Source organism: Eubalaena glacialis, chromosome 13 (assembly GCF_028564815.1).
Source record: "Eubalaena glacialis isolate mEubGla1 chromosome 13, mEubGla1.1.hap2.+ XY, whole genome shotgun sequence".
In the NCBI taxonomy this organism is placed as follows: Eukaryota; Metazoa; Chordata; class Mammalia; order Artiodactyla; family Balaenidae; genus Eubalaena; species Eubalaena glacialis.
The window spans coordinates 31,070,109-31,087,017 of NC_083728.1; the positions used below are offsets into that span (position 1 = coordinate 31,070,109).

General features: G+C 38.4%; 1 protein-coding gene across 5 annotated transcripts in view; it reads right to left on the reverse strand.

Annotated features, from left to right (window-relative positions):
* DNAAF9 (dynein axonemal assembly factor 9) overlaps positions 1-16,909 on the reverse strand; it is a 147,978-nt gene that overhangs the window by 90,178 nt on the left and 40,891 nt on the right. For all 5 annotated transcript variants that reach the window (XM_061208327.1, XM_061208325.1, XM_061208328.1 and 2 more), the window contains 2 exons: positions 9,966-10,043; positions 1,083-1,181 (listed from right to left, as the gene is read on the reverse strand). In XM_061208327.1, coding sequence (XP_061064310.1) covers positions 1,083-1,181; positions 9,966-10,043 — 177 coding nt within the window. The remainder of the gene's footprint in view (positions 1-1,082; positions 1,182-9,965; positions 10,044-16,909) is intronic.

A 16,909-nucleotide genomic window follows, 5' to 3' on the forward strand; every position in this document is an offset into this window, starting at 1 on the left:
TGGGTCAAAGTGGAACACAGCAGAACTGAGGACTGGCAGTGCAAGCCCAAAGTAAGCTCAAGTGCAAGCTCAAGATCACTCTTTTGATCCTTCCTGCTGACTAGTTTTGGGAACTAGTTTGGGAACTAGTTTTGCGCCTTTCTTTCTTTCTTCTTTCTTTCTTTCTTTTCCTTCCTTCCTTCCTTCCTTCCTCCCTCCCTCCCTCCTTCCCTCCTTCCTTTCTCTCTCTCTCTTTCTCTCTCTCTCTCTCTCTCTTCTCTTCTCTTCTCTCCCTCTCCCTCTCCTTAATTTATTTTTGGCTGCGTCTGGTCTTAGTTGTGGCACGCGGGATGTTCGTTGAGGCATGCGGGATCTTTTGTTGCAGCGCACGGGCTCTTTGTTGTGGTGCGCAGGCTTCTCTCCAGTTGTGGCCTGCAGGTTTTCTCTTCTCTAGTTGTGGCGCGCAGGCCCCAGAGCACGTGGGCTCTGTAGTTTGCAGCACGTGGGCTCTAGTTGAGGCATGCGAGCTCAGTAGTTGTGGTAAGTGGGCTTAGTTGTCCCACGGCATGTGGGATCTTAGTTCCCTGACCAGGGATCAAACCCATGTCCCCTGCATTGGAAGGCGGATTCTTTACCACTGGACCACCAGGGAAGTCCCTGTGCCTTAGTTCTGGATTTACATACCTCAGTTTACTCATGGAGTGGGTCTTATCCTGAACCTAGTAACTTCACTATTGTTGTTTGCCTAGAAAGAAAGCTTGGCATTACCTAGAGGTTCAACTGACAAAGGTGTGCTATTCACATGTGGAGAATTATTCCTAGGCTTATTAACTGGTGCCCAACAGAATTCCTGGCTGACAGGGGCACCACCTCTGACAAATGAGTATCTTTCTTGTAGAGAAACTGGCACAGAAAAAAATACCTTCTTATATAGGGGTTGGCATGGGAGTTAAAAACTTCTTTACAGCATGCAACAAATCTTAAGGAAATGATAGCCAAATTCAGATTGGTAGTGCTGTATTCTGAGAAAACTTTTAATAAAAATAAAAACAATAAATAAACTAGCCAATTTCTTCTTTCTCTTTGACCCTTCCTTTACATACCTCACCCGCCTGAGATTCGGACAATTCCAGCAAGAAGGGAATTTCTGTGTCAAAATTGGCGAAGAAGTTAGTCCACTGACGTTCAAAAGCCACCAAATCCTAGAAAGAAAATGAAAAGATAATGTGGTCATTCAAGGAGGTACTTTAGAAAACCAGAATCATGAAACTGCATCTGATCTCAAAATACCAGACCGTTTAAATATGTTGTTTAAAAGGTAGTAGCAAACTACTGATACATGTTACCACATGGATGGACCTCAAAAACATTATGCCCAATGAAAGAGGCCATGTATAAAAGACTACAGTATATGAAATACTCAGAAAAGACAAATCTACAGAGACAGAAAGTAGATTAGTGGTTTGCTTAGGGCTGAGAGTGGGAATGGAGGTTGACTGCAAGTGAGGACAAGGGAACTTTCTGGGTTGATGAAATGTTCTAAAATTCAAATTGTGGTGATGGTTGCACACATCTGTAAACTTACTAAAAATCACCAAACTGTACACTTAAAATGGGTAAATTTTATGGTATATAAATTATATTCCAATAAAGCTGTTTTTTTTTTTTTAAAAAAAAGAGCAGTAATGTCCTTTAAAAGCTGTTTTTAAAGAGGACAGTTAGCAACCCTTGTTGAAGAGGGAGTTATTTATGAGGCACCTAAAGCTATTTATGAGACACTGCACCTAGTACCATAAGCTAACAGCAGTGAAGCTTTGTTCAAGGACAAATTAGTTGACTTTAGTTAGAAGTTCAGTGGGGCCAGAGGTGGCCCAGAGCCCTTTCCTCCCTCATCCTCTCCTCCTAGCAGGAAAGCAAGTATGAGGAACTCTGCACCTTCCCAGCTGACTCTCCTCTACATACAGCCTGCCTCCCTCCCCCATCCCAGCTGCTTTTCAGCCTCCTCTCTGAACTCATTCCTGTTCCCAACCACTACACATTGCTTTGTGTTCCTGGCTTTTCTTTAAGGCATCATCAGTTAACCCAAAGTATCAGCTATGACTTGCTTGATTGAGATACTCAAGTGACATCTTTGTCCTTATTTTGAAGTTGCTGTTAATTTGTACTCAAATTGGATAGTTGTCTTTACTGTCCATCTCACACTGTGTAAGTGTACATGACAAGCACCCAGCCTAGTGCCTTGCTTACAGCAGGCATCCTGTTTGCTGCACTAAAACTGGCTGTCTGGATCTATGCTCTTCCCTACTCTTCTCTTTAAGGATACACAAGTACTCATACCTATGAACTATGTGTTAGCCATGCAATGGCCCTAGGCATAAAGCACAATGGATCTCTGCTGGGAATACTTAGTGTAAACAATATTCTCAAGTGACTTCACTATTTGCTGCCCAGAAAATCTATATTTTGTTTATTATATATATATATATATATATATATATATATACACACGCACATTACATTAATGTCAATATATGTCTAAAATTATTTTCAGTAATATGTAGGAAACAGTGCTGATACTGTTTTCTGAGTATGTTTTATATATAACATAGGATAAAAAATCAGGTATATGTGTGTGTACATATGTATGTATATACATGTGCATGTATATATAAGTATGTATATGATGTGTATACACACATACACACACAAGGAGAGAAAAGGCGAGGGAGCAGGGAGAGAGAGAAGAGAATTTCCTAGTTTCGTCCACTGAAGAGATCTAGAAACAAAGACCAAACCAGGAGCAAGGAGCATTTCTAGCACCCAGACTGTGGTGCTGGAATGTCATTTCCCACTCAAAGAAACCATAACTTACTAGAGAAATGACCAATTCCAGGTGTGAGACAGGAAATGTACAAGATAAGCCTGGAATATCTCGTCACAGTGTATAGCAGAGAAGTTATTGAGGACTACTAAGATTGTGTTAAAAGGATGTGTGACCAACTTGAAGTGAGACCACAGCCCAAAGATGGAACAATTTAGAGCATCAGTAAAGATGGTAACTGCAATGGACGGAAACATATCAAATATGTTTAAATCTATGAGTTCAAAATTAGATATATTTTAAAAAACTATTTTTTTTACTGGTTACTTTTGGAAAACGGTTGGGAACCAACCTTATTTTGAAAACTTATAAGTAAAAGCAAGAATTCAAGCATTTATCTTGCTTTTCCTACATGAACGTCACCACTGCATAAACAATATTAGCAAGCTGAATATTTCTCTTTAGAGAATATAAATGAAGAAGGAATTATAGAATTAGAATACCACCATTTTGCAATAGTGAATTAAGACTCTAATTAATGAAGTAAAGATCTGAAGATTGCAGATCAATGGCTGTTCACAAAATAAAGAGAATCAATTAAATACACGTACTTCTTGGTAAGGAACACAACACCCTCTATGAAGTAATCTTCCCTCTAAAAATCAATCCTGAAACTGATTAAACCTCTAGATTCAATTACTAATAATCAGGGAATACAGAAGACAGGGAAACTGTTAAACTACATCATGGGAATGCAATCAACAAAATCCCAGTAAGGGGCTTCCCTGGTGGCACAGGGGTTAAGAATCTGCCTGCCAAGGCAGAGGACACGGATTCGAGCCCTGGTCCTGGAAGATCCCTCATGTCGTGGAGCAACTAAGCCCGTGGGCCACAACTACTGAGCGTGCGCTCTACAGCCCGCAAGCCACAGCTACTGAGCCCATGTGCCACAATTACTGAGGCCCGCGCACCTAGAGCCAGTGCTCCGCTACAAGAGAAGCCACCGCAATGAGAAGCCCATGCACCACAACAAAGAGTAGCTCCCACTTGCTGCAACTAAAGAAAGCCCGAGCGCAGCAAAGACCCAAAGCAGCCAAAAAAAAAAAAAAAAAAAAAAAAAAAAATCCCATTAAGGACAACCGTATGACAATGATCTGGTTTCTTCAACAGACAGTTAGCGAGGGATGGGTGGGAACAAAGAGAAGGAGGGGGAATCCATACCTGAGAAGAAACCTAAGACACACACAAGCAGGCAAAGCTAAACTATGATTAGATTCAGAAAGACTTGTGCTGGAAACTTTGTTTTGCCTCTTACTGGCTGTGTGACCTTGGGCAAGGGAGCTAACCTCTCTGAGCCGCAAATGCCTTATGTGCATAATGGCGGGGGCTATTATTTACCTTACAGAGATATTATAGGAATTAAATGAAATAACCTGTAGAAAGTGCTTATTACCAGGCCTTACACACTAGATGTCTGCAGTAATTGTCAATTTCTCTGCTTCTACTGTCGGCTAGCTGGAGTTGGCTAAGAACATCTGAGCCTCCACCTTGATTTCCTGGCATTTGTCTGCTCTATCTCTCAGACACCCATAATGCATATCACTGGCCTCAGGTAAGTCACATCTGAGGCTATGCACCCCAGTGTGGGTCTGTGCTTTCCTTGCTTGGCTCTGTCCAATCCCTTGGGCTATACCAGAATGCTTCACTTTGTGAGGCTTAGGAAAACAAAAAGAACCAATATAGCTATTAGTACAGAATACACTTTATTCTGTTTTCCAATTCTATTTAGAAACAAACTCAGAAGTATGTTTCTATTTTAATGGCCTACATGGTGACACTCACCTTGGTTTGGGTCTATGATAAGAAGTAGAGTTATACAGTTGGGCAGTCACCATTTTCTGGCTATCTTCTACGTGAAAAACACTGCGTGCTTTGGGGGACACACAGAAAAGATAGGCACTTTGCTCCCAAAAAAGTTCCCTGAGGGAGGTGGATATGTCAGTACTAACTACAGAATAAGGTGGAATGAATCATTAAATACTGCCTTCAGCTCCATGCTATGACCAAGAGTGACAAATCCTAACCACTAGACCATCAGGAATCCATGCTATGACTGAAATGGAAGATTTCACGTGTGTGTGTGTGTGTGTGTGTGTGTGTGTATTTAAATCTTCCTAATATCCTTGTGTACTTCTCTATGCCCACTTTATAGATGAGGAGACTGAGGTACTAAATGGTAAAGTGACCTGAGGATGAGATACTAACAACTAGCAAAAGTGAAAATATATCTAGGTAAGAGATACCCAGAGCCTGTGTGGTTTCCACCAGACACACTATTCTCCAATTTTTCCCCAGCACAAACAGTGCATTTGTGGAAATGGATACTGTGTATGGAGGTAGAATCGGTTCGTTGGATCTGATGATGAAGAAGGGAAAGTCTATCTGCTCAGACTCCTGAAGGCCGAATCCAGAAGACAGGCCCAGATGGATATCAAGATCAGATAAGCAGCAGAAGTCTGCAAACCCCAAGAAACATGCCAGTGTGCCTTGGCCCTTGGCCACCAGGGAAGGACCCTGAACTTCAGACAGAACTCTTGCCCCTAGGCTGGCATCCAGCAGTGTCTGATCTCAGGTGACTCAAAGGGGGAAAAGAAGCTTAATTTCAATATTTAAAAGTATTTTTAAGAATTACACGAGGTAGGACTTCCCTGGTGGTGCAGTGGTTAAGAATCTGCCTGCCAATGCAGGGGACACAGGTTCGAGCCCTGGTCCGGGAAGATCCCACATGCTGCGGAGCAGCTAAGCCCATGTGCCACAACTACTGAGCCTGCGCTCTAGAGCCCATGCGCCACAACTACTGAGCCCACGTGCCACAACTATTGAAGCCCGTGCACCTAGAGCCTGTGCTTCACAACAAGAGAAGCCACTGCAATGAGAAGCCCGTGCACCACAATGAAGAGCTCCCACTCGCTGCAACTAGAGAAAGCCCATGCACAGCAATGAAGACCCAATGCAGGGAGGGAGGGAGGGAGGGAGGGAGGAAGGGAGGGAGGGAGGAAGAAAAAGATTTAAAAGAAAAGAATTACATGATGTAATAAATATAAGAAAATGAAAATAAGTAAAATAATAACAACAACCAGTGAGACTACCATCTGAAGTTTCTAAGACACAGAACACAAATTATTTTACAAAGATGGAAATATACTCTGCTTTTTTACTTTTCTCACCAAACATATTTTGAACATCTTTCTAAATCAAATCTCAGAGCAGTCTGCATTTTCTCTTTGCAGGATCTGACCAAGCAGCATGGAGCTGTAGGCTCCCTGGCCATCACAGAGCTGCCAGCAGTGATTGACCAGTAAAAATTAAGGCCTAGATGCTAATTCTGACTATAAGATTACCAGTCTTAGCAAAGAGAAAATACATGTGAACAGAAAATGTATTTGGATATTGAAGAGAAAAAGAGTTTTTAAAGAGAACTTTGGAGGCTATGAAGCAGCTAAGCAAGAGAAGAGAGAAGGAAAAAAAGTAGATTTTAAGAAGTAATATGGGTATAGATTGGCTTCCTTTTTAATAATTTTTTATAGGCACAAGTAATGACCTGAATTGCATTTTAACTTCTTTTGGTTGTTGGATTTGAATTTTATTAACACTTGTAGACTCACCACAGAGATCCTTGCACAAATTTATAGTCATTTTCATACATATTTATTTTATCCTACTTAGGGTTTACTGAGCTTCTTGATCTGTGGATTGATGTATTTCATCAATTTGGAAAGTTCTCAGACATTATCAACTTAAATTTCCAGCCCCATTTTCTCTCTACTCTCCCTTCTGGGACTCCAATGATCTACTATGCTAGATCATTTGACACTGTTTGGCAGATACTGGATGCTCTGTTCCACCCCTTTTGCTCTTTTTCTCTCTGTCCTTCAGTTTGGAAACTTTCTATTGACTTACCTTCAAGTTCACTGAACTTTTCTTCATTCATGTCTAATCTGATAAATTAGACAATCTAATAAATCCTCCATTTCTATACCATATATTTTTCATTTCTAGCATTTCCATTTGGTTCTTTTTATAGTTTTCAGGTCTCTGCTAAAATTCCTCAACTTTTCACACATGTTGTCCCATTTTGTTCCAGATTCTTTAGCACTTTTATCAGTTATTTAAACAGATCAAATTTTCTTGTTTCTTCTGGTCTTATAATTTTAAAAATATCATATGCCAGACATTTTGTATAAAAGACCAGTAAAAACAGTGGTAAATAGTACTATTTACCTCTAGGAAAGGGCCACTAGATCCCTTTCTTTTGTTAGGCCACTAAAGCAGGGATCTAGGTCAATTTGATCTATAATTGATCAGGGTCTGCGTTTTGTAGCATTTGTAGTTTGGTTTACTTCATCACTAAATTCAAGTATTTCGAGGGTGGGGTGTGAACTTTGATAAAGATTTTGCTCAGAGCACTGGGACAAGATTCTGGAAATCTCTTTGCATTTTATAGCTGAGCCACCAGCTTGCGGAATCATGGACAATCTCTCCCTGCTTTACAAGCTGGCTACCACTTTTCTGGGTGGCTAAGGAGTTCTCTTTGCTCTCTAGTCCACTTGGCTCTGTCTGTGTAGAGAGATCCTTGCCTTGCTGCCTTGCACCCAGCCTTAAGAGGGCAGCTGCTTATACTCTGTAAAGACCTGGAATGCCTCCAGATGACTGCTCTCAGCTCTCCTGCGCTAATCCAGGTTATAGTTGAGTGTCAAGTACCTCAGGGGGGGATGGTTCTCAGCGCTCCTGCCTGGCGCCTTGTCTTTGGTGGACTACCCCGAGCACTTGTGAAGACCTATGGTTTAGAGTTGAGGGGTAGGTGCTGACTCACTCACATACAGCCATTAAAAGCTCTTTAAAAGGTCAACTGATTTTTACTTATCCCTGTCTGTGACAGATTTCTCTTCCTCCTGCTGCTCCATTGGAAATGAGAACAGTGTCCTATGAAGGGCCCTACGTTTTTAGAAACAGAGTTCTTTGAGGTTTCCTTGCATCTTCAGCTCTCTAATGATTTTACACTATTATTTTGTTGCATATTCAGATTGTTTTGGTTATTAGGGTGAGAATAATGGTCTCTTTTGACTTTCTATATCCCTAACTGGGAGTGGAAAACCATGGTCATTTTTATTTCTTATTTTGTGAACAGCCAATTCCAGTTGTCTCCCAGTTCCCCACTGTTGTATTTTTCTTACCAATTTGTAAGAGCTCTCCATAGTGTAGTGGGTATAAATGTACTCAATCATATTTTGGTATAAGAAATATCACCTTACTTTATTCTTTCTAAATAAAATTAAATCTGGCCCTGAGTCCTCCTCACTCTTCCTGCTAGATGGGGAGTCCACTATCAGACATTAAAAGGGCTTCCTTTCTACTTCTTCATGGTACCACCTAAGAATACCAAGCTCACTGGAAGTCAGAAAACCAGGAAATGGCCTGGTATACAGCCCATGATGACTACCACTGTTGCTTCTTCAGTTGCATGAGGTCACTGCTGTTCTAGGTGTAATTAAAGATGCTCTCCTGAGTGGTCCCATTCCACTGACTCCAGAGATGCTTGCGATGTTCTCAAAACTACAATGCTAAAAAAAAAAAAAAAAAAAAAAAAAAAAACTACAATGCTATGTCTAGCTTCCATGTGTGACCTGAAGCGTCCTCACATTCAGGGCACTGCATGCAAGTGGGGCATGGGTCCCAGATACTATGCAGAAACTCCTAAACTACTTATCTCTCTTATTTGTCTGTAGTTAAATTTTATTTAACATTCTTACACTCTTTTTTCCTTTTTTTTTTTTTTTTGTGGCCATGCCACGCAGCTTGCGGGATCTTAGTTCCCCGACCAGGGATTGAACCCGGGCCCCTGGCAGTGGAAGCACAGAGTCCTAGCCACTAGACCGCCAGGGAATTACCAGCATTCTTACACTCTTAATGTTGTAATTTTTGCATTTTCACTTTTTCCCATAATTAGGCAAGCCATGGATTGATGATGATGATTAGGTCTTTTTAAAGAACAAAAAGTTCAGGTTTTAATTTTCTTTTATATTCCTATTTTATTAGAAATGTTTAACGGAATGGATGTTCAATTTCATCAAATGCCTTTTCGGCATCTATGGAGTTATCATAAATGGTTCCAAGGAGAAAAATCACTAGTGATTACATTAATAGATTTCCTGATATTAAATTAAATATTAAGCCCTTAATAAACTCTGCTTTATCACAGAATGTTCTTTTAATATGATACTGTTTGCTACCATTTTACTTAAAGTATAGGCATTAATATTTGTGAGACTGATGTGCAGTCTTCATTTTTTGAATTAGTTTTGTTGGGTCTTGATTTCACAGCTCATTTCATTAAAAGCCTACATACAAGCTGTTCTTTTTCCATGCATATCCATCCATGACCCCTGAGAGACCCTACTGAGCTGTTTAAACAAAGTACTTATACCTTAGTTTTGCTTGTTGCTCCTCATTGCAAATTGCTTTGCCCACTGTGAATTTTTTCTTCAAAGTTCAGATGAAAAATTAATGCCTGACCCTTTAATCCAGGAGTTAGTAAATTATGCCCTGCCAGCAGGCCATATATTTTTATAAATAAAGTTTCCTTGGAACACAGACACACTCATTCGTTAAAGCATTGTCTATAATGGCATTGCTGAGTAGTTCGAACAGAGACACAGGGCCCACAAGGCCTAAAATGTTACTGTCTACCCCTTTACAGAAAAAAGTTGCCAACCCCTGTCTAATCCTTGATTCCTTTAAGGCATACACCAACTTTTTAATCTTTTCATGCCAGAGAAAGAGTGCAAAAAGACACCCTCTTTACTGTTTTTCTAAAGTCCAGCCCAACGGAAAGAATGTCTTTAGGTGAAAACCTAAATCTTGGACCAGGCAGGCAGCCTTGGTCTCATCTCAGGTGAGGTTTCCTCAGAGTGGAAGAGGTAGTGTCTCTTTTCCAGGTCCCCTTCCACTTCCCAAGAAGTTCAAGATAATAATTGGGGAAGAAACTGCTCAATTCTTTGACTAAAGCAAACTAAAATATATCCTGCATTTCTACAAGTTAAATACCATTAGTGGATAATTGAGCTGATTCTAATATTTATAAGTTAAATACAGTGTGGCTCCTTACTTCTGAAAGCAAACTCTCCAGAGACATAGGATCCATCTTGCTGTAGACATTCCATAGATTCAAACTCACATCCTGCAACTGCAACACAAGGGGAAAAACATTGAAATAACTGAGTCAGTATCATTAGGACGATCAGAATTATTTCCTGACATTTAGAAATGACTACCTTGGTGAAAACTCAGTGATTAGAATAATAAATAAAAATTTTATATTACATTAGAACCTATACATATTAATAAATGTGTCCCATTCAAGGAAACTATCTGTTCAGAGACTTTGGTATATCTTTTGAATATCTTCAATGATGGGCATATATATATTTATATACATATACACACAAAAATACTTTGTCTTTGTTTAGAATAAAATTTTAATTTAAATAATACATTCCTATAGTTCTAAAAAATCAAATACTAGTCCTAAAGGCTTGTAATAAAAAAATTTTAATCCCTACTCCAACCTTTCACAAACCTCCGCTAGTCTTAATCCTCAGAGACAACCACTTTGAAGTCTTTTAACATTTTCTTTTTGGTAATTACCTCCATATTTTGATATAAGCTTCTATCACTATTTCTTGATTTATCAATTTATAAATTAAATACTGACTTATGGCAAAGATGTAGCTCTGCTACGCTTATCCCCATTCTCATACGTTTTCTCACATATACACCTTAACATTATCTAATATCATAATATGACTTTTTTGGTTATACCAGTAGTTATTGTTTATAATATTAAGAATATATATATATATATATATATATATATAAAAAATATAAAATTAACTGCAGGCCAAGTGCATACCATACTCATATTTGCTTTCTTAAACAAATTTTGTTTTTCCAAGAGCTACCAACAGCTTCATTCTTTTCACTTGTGTAATCAAAAAAATCAATCCTAAAATTTTTGCTACCTTTCCCACTTAATTTGCTAGTATGCTTACACTAGGGTTTCTCAATAGCAACACTACTGTCATTTTGGGCCAGTTATTCCTTTGTTGTGAGGGACTGCCCTGTGCATTGCCTTGAGCAAAATCCCTGGCCTCTACTCACTAGATGCCTACAACCCACCCCCCAGCCCCGGTCCAGGCAAATCAAAAGCATGTCCAAATATTGCCAAGTGACTTGTGGGGAGGGTGAGGATGGGACAGCAAAATCACCCCAACTGAGAACCACTGGCTTAAAGGTATCAGGTAATCTATCATTTCTTTTACTTCTTGCTTCATTCTGGTATGCCTGTTATGTAAGCTTGCTGTGCAACTGCAACTTTCACTATGAGACTTCTCTTTGCTATCATCCTGGTGCTCTCACGTGCTGGATCTGATTTCATGGCTTAATTTGTCTCCTGTTCCTTGGTTAACTTGTTTGCTGGAGAACATCCTCCAACAGCTTTCTAAGAAAAGATTAATGGGAGGAAATTGCTTTTAGTTTTAAAATGTCTTTATTCTGTCCTTACGACTAATTTGGCAATCACTGATGCTCTTTCTATTCTTCTGTATTCTTTAGTCTCTCTGTGCTTCATCTTGGATAGTTTCTACTGCTATGGCTTCAAATTCACTAATCTTTTCTTTGGCAGAGTCTAATTTAATGTTACTGCCATCCAGTGTATTTTTTCATCTTAGATATTGCAATTTTCGTTTCTAGAAGTTCAATCTGAGTCTTTTTTATATTTTGTTTCTGTTCAACACGTTCAGTCTTTCCTCTAGCTTCTTGAACATATGGAACAGTGAGAATAACTGTTTTAATGTCCTTGTCTGCTAATTCTAACATTTCTGTCAATTTTAGGTCAATTTTGATGAACTGATTACCTTACTATCAGTCATGTATTCCCACTTCTTTGTAAACTGATAATCTTTGGATGCCAGACACTGTGAATTTTACCTTGTTGGGTGCTAGATATTTTTGTATTCCTATAAATATTCTTGTGATTTGTTCTGGAATGCAGTTACTTGGAAACAGTTTGATCCTTTCAGTTCTTGCTTTTATAAATTGTTAGGAGGGTCCAGAGCAGTGCTCAGACAAGGGCTGATAATTCCCCACAGGAGACAAAACCCTCCTGAGGACTCTATCCAATGCCCCCTGTGAATTATGCATTTTTCGAGTCAAACTGGTGGGAACAGGTACTATTCCCAGCTCTGAGCATGCATCAGGCACTGTTCTGGAATACTTTCAGATATTTTTTTCTTCCTCCACTTTCAGTAGTTACATCACACATGAACACATAGATCAATAGTCTGTTGAATACTTGGGATGTGGGGGTGGGGAGAAAGAGGAATCTTGGCAGATCTTGGGAGTTCTGTTTTGGAGCAAATATTTCCTCTTCAGTACTCCAGCCGTCTTGGTCTCACCAGACTCTCAGCTGCATCTACTCAGCTCAGGAAGTGCATTGGGATCTACCTGGGTACCCCCTTCCTGTGCCACGGCCTGGAAATTTTCTCAAAGTACAGCTGACCCTTGAATGAGGGGGTTTGGGGAACTGACCCTCTGTGCAGTCGAAAATCCATGTATAACTTATAGTCAGCCCTCTGTAAATGCAATTCTGCATCCATGGATTCAACCAACTGTGGATCGTGTAGTATTATAGTATTTACTACTGAAAAAAATCTGCATATAAGTGGACCTATGCAGTTCAAACTCCTGTTGTTTAAGGGTCAACTGTAGTAAGCTAGGACATTCATGGGGCTCACCTTGTTTATTTCTCTCTCTCAAGGGAATCACTATTCCTCATTGCCTGATGTCTTGTGTCTTGAAAACCATTGCCTCACATGTTTTGTTTAATGTTTGTTTGTTTGTTTTGGTTGGGGAAGGAGAGAAATCAAGTTTCTGTTGTCTTATTGTGTAAGACTTATTTTTTCTGCTTTTTATGATATTCTTTAATCCTCAGTGTTCAAAAAAGGCATAGATAGATTTAAGGTTTTTCTACTCTCATTGAGGCTTGCTAAAAGCTTTTATTTCTCTTTATCACTGGAAATGTTTACTTTTTTTTTTTTTTAATTTCCTCCCTTCTGACATCTCTGCTCTATTTTTCTAGAACTCCTACTTAATGGCTATCAAACCTCATGGATAAGTTCTCTATGACTTTTAAGTTTTTTCCCGTATTTTCTACCTCTTTTATTTCTAAACTTTTATATTTTGAGATTTTCCTAACTTTACCTCCCAACTTCTCTGTTAATTTTATCAATTATCATTTTCCAGAGCTCATATTTTCCTTATATTCATTTATCACAAAATAACACTTATTCTAATAAGTCACCAAATCTTACATTTCTCCAGGCATCCTAAGGAGAGTTTTGTATCTTAACTTTTCCTCTATATCATAAATCATCTTTGGCCTTAATCAATCAGTTTTAAAAAAAATCTTGATCTTTTTCTTTCAAATTACAGGTATTTAATCAAATGTGTGGTGAGCTTTCACTGCCTGTTTATATTTTCAAATGAAAAGGCTGATTGGAAGCTTTCTGCTCTCAGCAGAGCTTGTCAACTACCAGGAAGTTTTATAGGGAGAGTAGACAGGCAGGAGGCAGTTATTATAGGATCTCTACTCCCTCATATTCTAAGTGTGAAAGTGTAGAGAGCTTTACCCTCAGCCATCAAAAGCTACACTACCCAATGAGTTCTCTTTGTTTTTTCAGTTTCTATAGAGAAACCCCACCCATCCACTCACCTTGTTCCTTGTTTTTCCTAGTGTGGAGGTGGCAGTTGGTAAATGTCTGGTTGTTTATCACTAGGGAGGTGGGGAGGACAACACAGACTACTACATAACCTTCAATTAATTCATTTTTGATATCACCAATTTCCATTCTCTATCCTCCATTTTATCACCTTCTTCCTCACTGATTTAACCTATTTGGCTCCTTCCTCTGTACTGTGGAACAGGTTTACAAGTGTGTCAACTGATTAGATTTTTGAGGTACTGAATTTGATTTCTATTTTTAAAATTTATTTTATATTGAAGTATAGTTGATGTGCAAAATCACGTAAGTTACAAGTGTACAATATAGTGATTCACAATTTTTAAAGCTTATACTGCATTTACAGTTATTATAAAATATTGGCTATATTCCCTGTGCTGTACAATATATCCTTGTAGCTTATTTTATACATAATAGTTTGTACCTCTTATTCCCCTACCCCTAATATTGCTCCTCCCCACTGGTAACAACTAGTTAGTTCTCTATATCTGTGAGTCTATTTCTTTTTCATTTTATTCACTAGTTTGTTGTATTTTTTAGATTCCACATAAAATGATATCATACTTGTCTTTCTCTGACTTATTTCACTTAGCATAATACCATCCAAATCCGTCCATGTTGTTGCAAATGGCAAGTTTTCATTCTTTTTTTATGGCTGAGCAGTATTCCATTGTATACATTATATACACCATACCTTCTTTATCCTTTCATCTACTGATGGACACTTAGGTTGCTTCCATATATTGACAACTGTAAATAATGTTGCTGTGAACACTGGGGTGCATGTATCTTTTTGAGTTAGAGTTTTGGGGTTTTTTTCCGAATGTATACCCAGGACTGGAATTGCTGGGATATAAGATAGTTATATTTTTAGTTTTTTGAGGAACCTCCATACTGTTTTCCACAGTGGCTCTACCAATTTACATTTCCACCAACGGTGTATGATGGGTTCCCTTTTCTCCACATCCTCACCAACATTTATTTGTGTTCTTTTCGATGACAGTCATTCTGACAAATGTGAGGTGATATCTCATTGTGGTTTTGAGTTGCATTTTCCTGATGATAGCGATGTTGAGCATCTTTTCACATGCCTGTTGGCCATCTGTATGTCTTCTTTGGAGAAATGTCTGTTTAGGACTTCTGCCCATTTTCTGATTGGGTTGTTTGTTTTTTGGATGTGGAGTTGTATGAGCTTTTTATATATTCTGGATATTAATTCTTATCAGTTGTATCATTTGCAAATATCTTCTCCCATTCACTAGGTTTTCATTTTGTTGATGGTTTCCTTTGCTGTGCAAAAGCTTTTAAGTTTAATTAGGTCTGACTTGTTTATTTTTAATTTGTTTATTTTATTTGCTGTTACTTCCTTTGCATTAGGAGGCAGATCCAAAAAACTATTGCTACAATTTATGTCAGAGTGTTCTGCCTAGGTTTTCCTCTAGGGGTTTTATGGTTTCCAGCCTTACACTTAGGTCTTTAATCCACTTTGAGTTTATTTTTGTATATGGTGTTAGACAATGTTCTAATTTCATTCTTTTACATGTAGCTGTCTAGTTTTCCCAGCACCACTTATTGGAGACTGTCTTCTTTCCATTGTATATTCTTGCCTCTTTTGATGTAGATTAATTGACCATAAGTGCATGGGTTTACTGCTGGGCGCTCTATTCTGTTCCATTGATCTATGTGTCTGTGTTCCAGTACCATACTGCTGTTATTACTGCAGCTTTGTAGTACAGTCTGAAGTCAGGAACTGTGATTCCTCCAGCTCTGTTCTTCTTTCTCAAGACTGTTTTGGCTCTTTGGGGTCTACTGTGTTTCCATACAAATTTTAAAATTATTTGCTCTAGTTCCGTGAAAAATGCCATTGGTATTTTGATAGGGATTGAACCAAATCTGTAGATTGCCTAGGGTAGTATGGTAATTTTAACAATATTACTTCTTCCAATCCAAGACCACGGTATATATCTTTCCATTTGGGTCATCTTTAATTTCTTTCATCAGTGTCGTACAGTTTTCTGAGAATAGGTCTTTTACCTCTTTGGGTAGATTTATTCCTAGGTATTTTATTCTTTTTGATGCAATGGTAGATGGGATTGTTTCCTTAATTTCTCTTTGTGATAGTTCATTGTTAGTGTACAGAAATGCAACAGATTTCTGTATATTAATTTTGTAACCTGCAACTTCACCAAATTCATTTATGAGCTCTAGCAGTTTTCTGGTAGTGTCTTTAGCATTTTCTATGTATAGCATTATGTCATCCGCAAACAGTGAAAGCTTTACTTCTTCCTTTCCAATTTGGATTCCTTTTTTGTCATAAATGGCCTTTATTATGTTGAGGTATGCTCCCTCTATGCCCACTTTTTGGAGGGTTTTTAATCATAAACGGATATTGAATTTTGCCTTTTCTGCATCTGTTGAGATGATCATATGGTTTTTAGTCTTCAACTTGTTAATGTGATGTATCACACTGATTGATTTGCAGATACTGAAAATTTCCATTGATAGATCCCACTTGATCATGATGTATGATCCTTTTAATGTGCTGTTGGATTCAGTTGATGATTTTGTTGACGATTTTTGCATCTATGTTCATCAGTGATACTGGCCTGTTATTTTCTTTTTTTATGATATCTTAGTCTGGTTTTGGTATCAGGTGATGTTGGCCTCATAGAATGATTTTGGAAGTGTTCCTTCTCTGCAATTTTCTGGAATAGTTTCAGAAGGACAGGTGTTAATTCTTCTCTAAATGTTTGGTAGAACTCACCTGTAAAGCCATCTGGTCCTGGACTATTGTTTTCTGGGAGTGTTTTTGTTTTGTTTTGTTTTTTGTTTGTTTTTGATTCAATTTTAGTACTGGTAATTGGTCTGTTCATATTTTTTATTTCTTCCTGGTTCAGTCTTGGGAGATTGTACCTTTTTAAGAATTGGTCCATTTCTTCTAGTTTGTCCATTTTATTGATGTATAGTTGCTCATAGTGGTCTCTTATGATCCTTTGTATTCCTGTGGTGTCGGCTGTAACTTCTTCTTTTTCATTTCTGGTATTATTGACTTGGGCCCTCTCCCTTTTTTCTTGATGAGTCTGGCTAAAGACTCATCAATTTTATCTTTTCAAAGAACCAGCTTTTAGTTTCATCTATCTTTTCTATTTTTTAAAAAATCTCTATTTCATTTATTTCTGCCATCTTTATGACTTCTTTCCTTCCACTAACGTTGGGTTTTGTTTGTTCTTCTTTCTCTAGCTCCTTTAGGTGT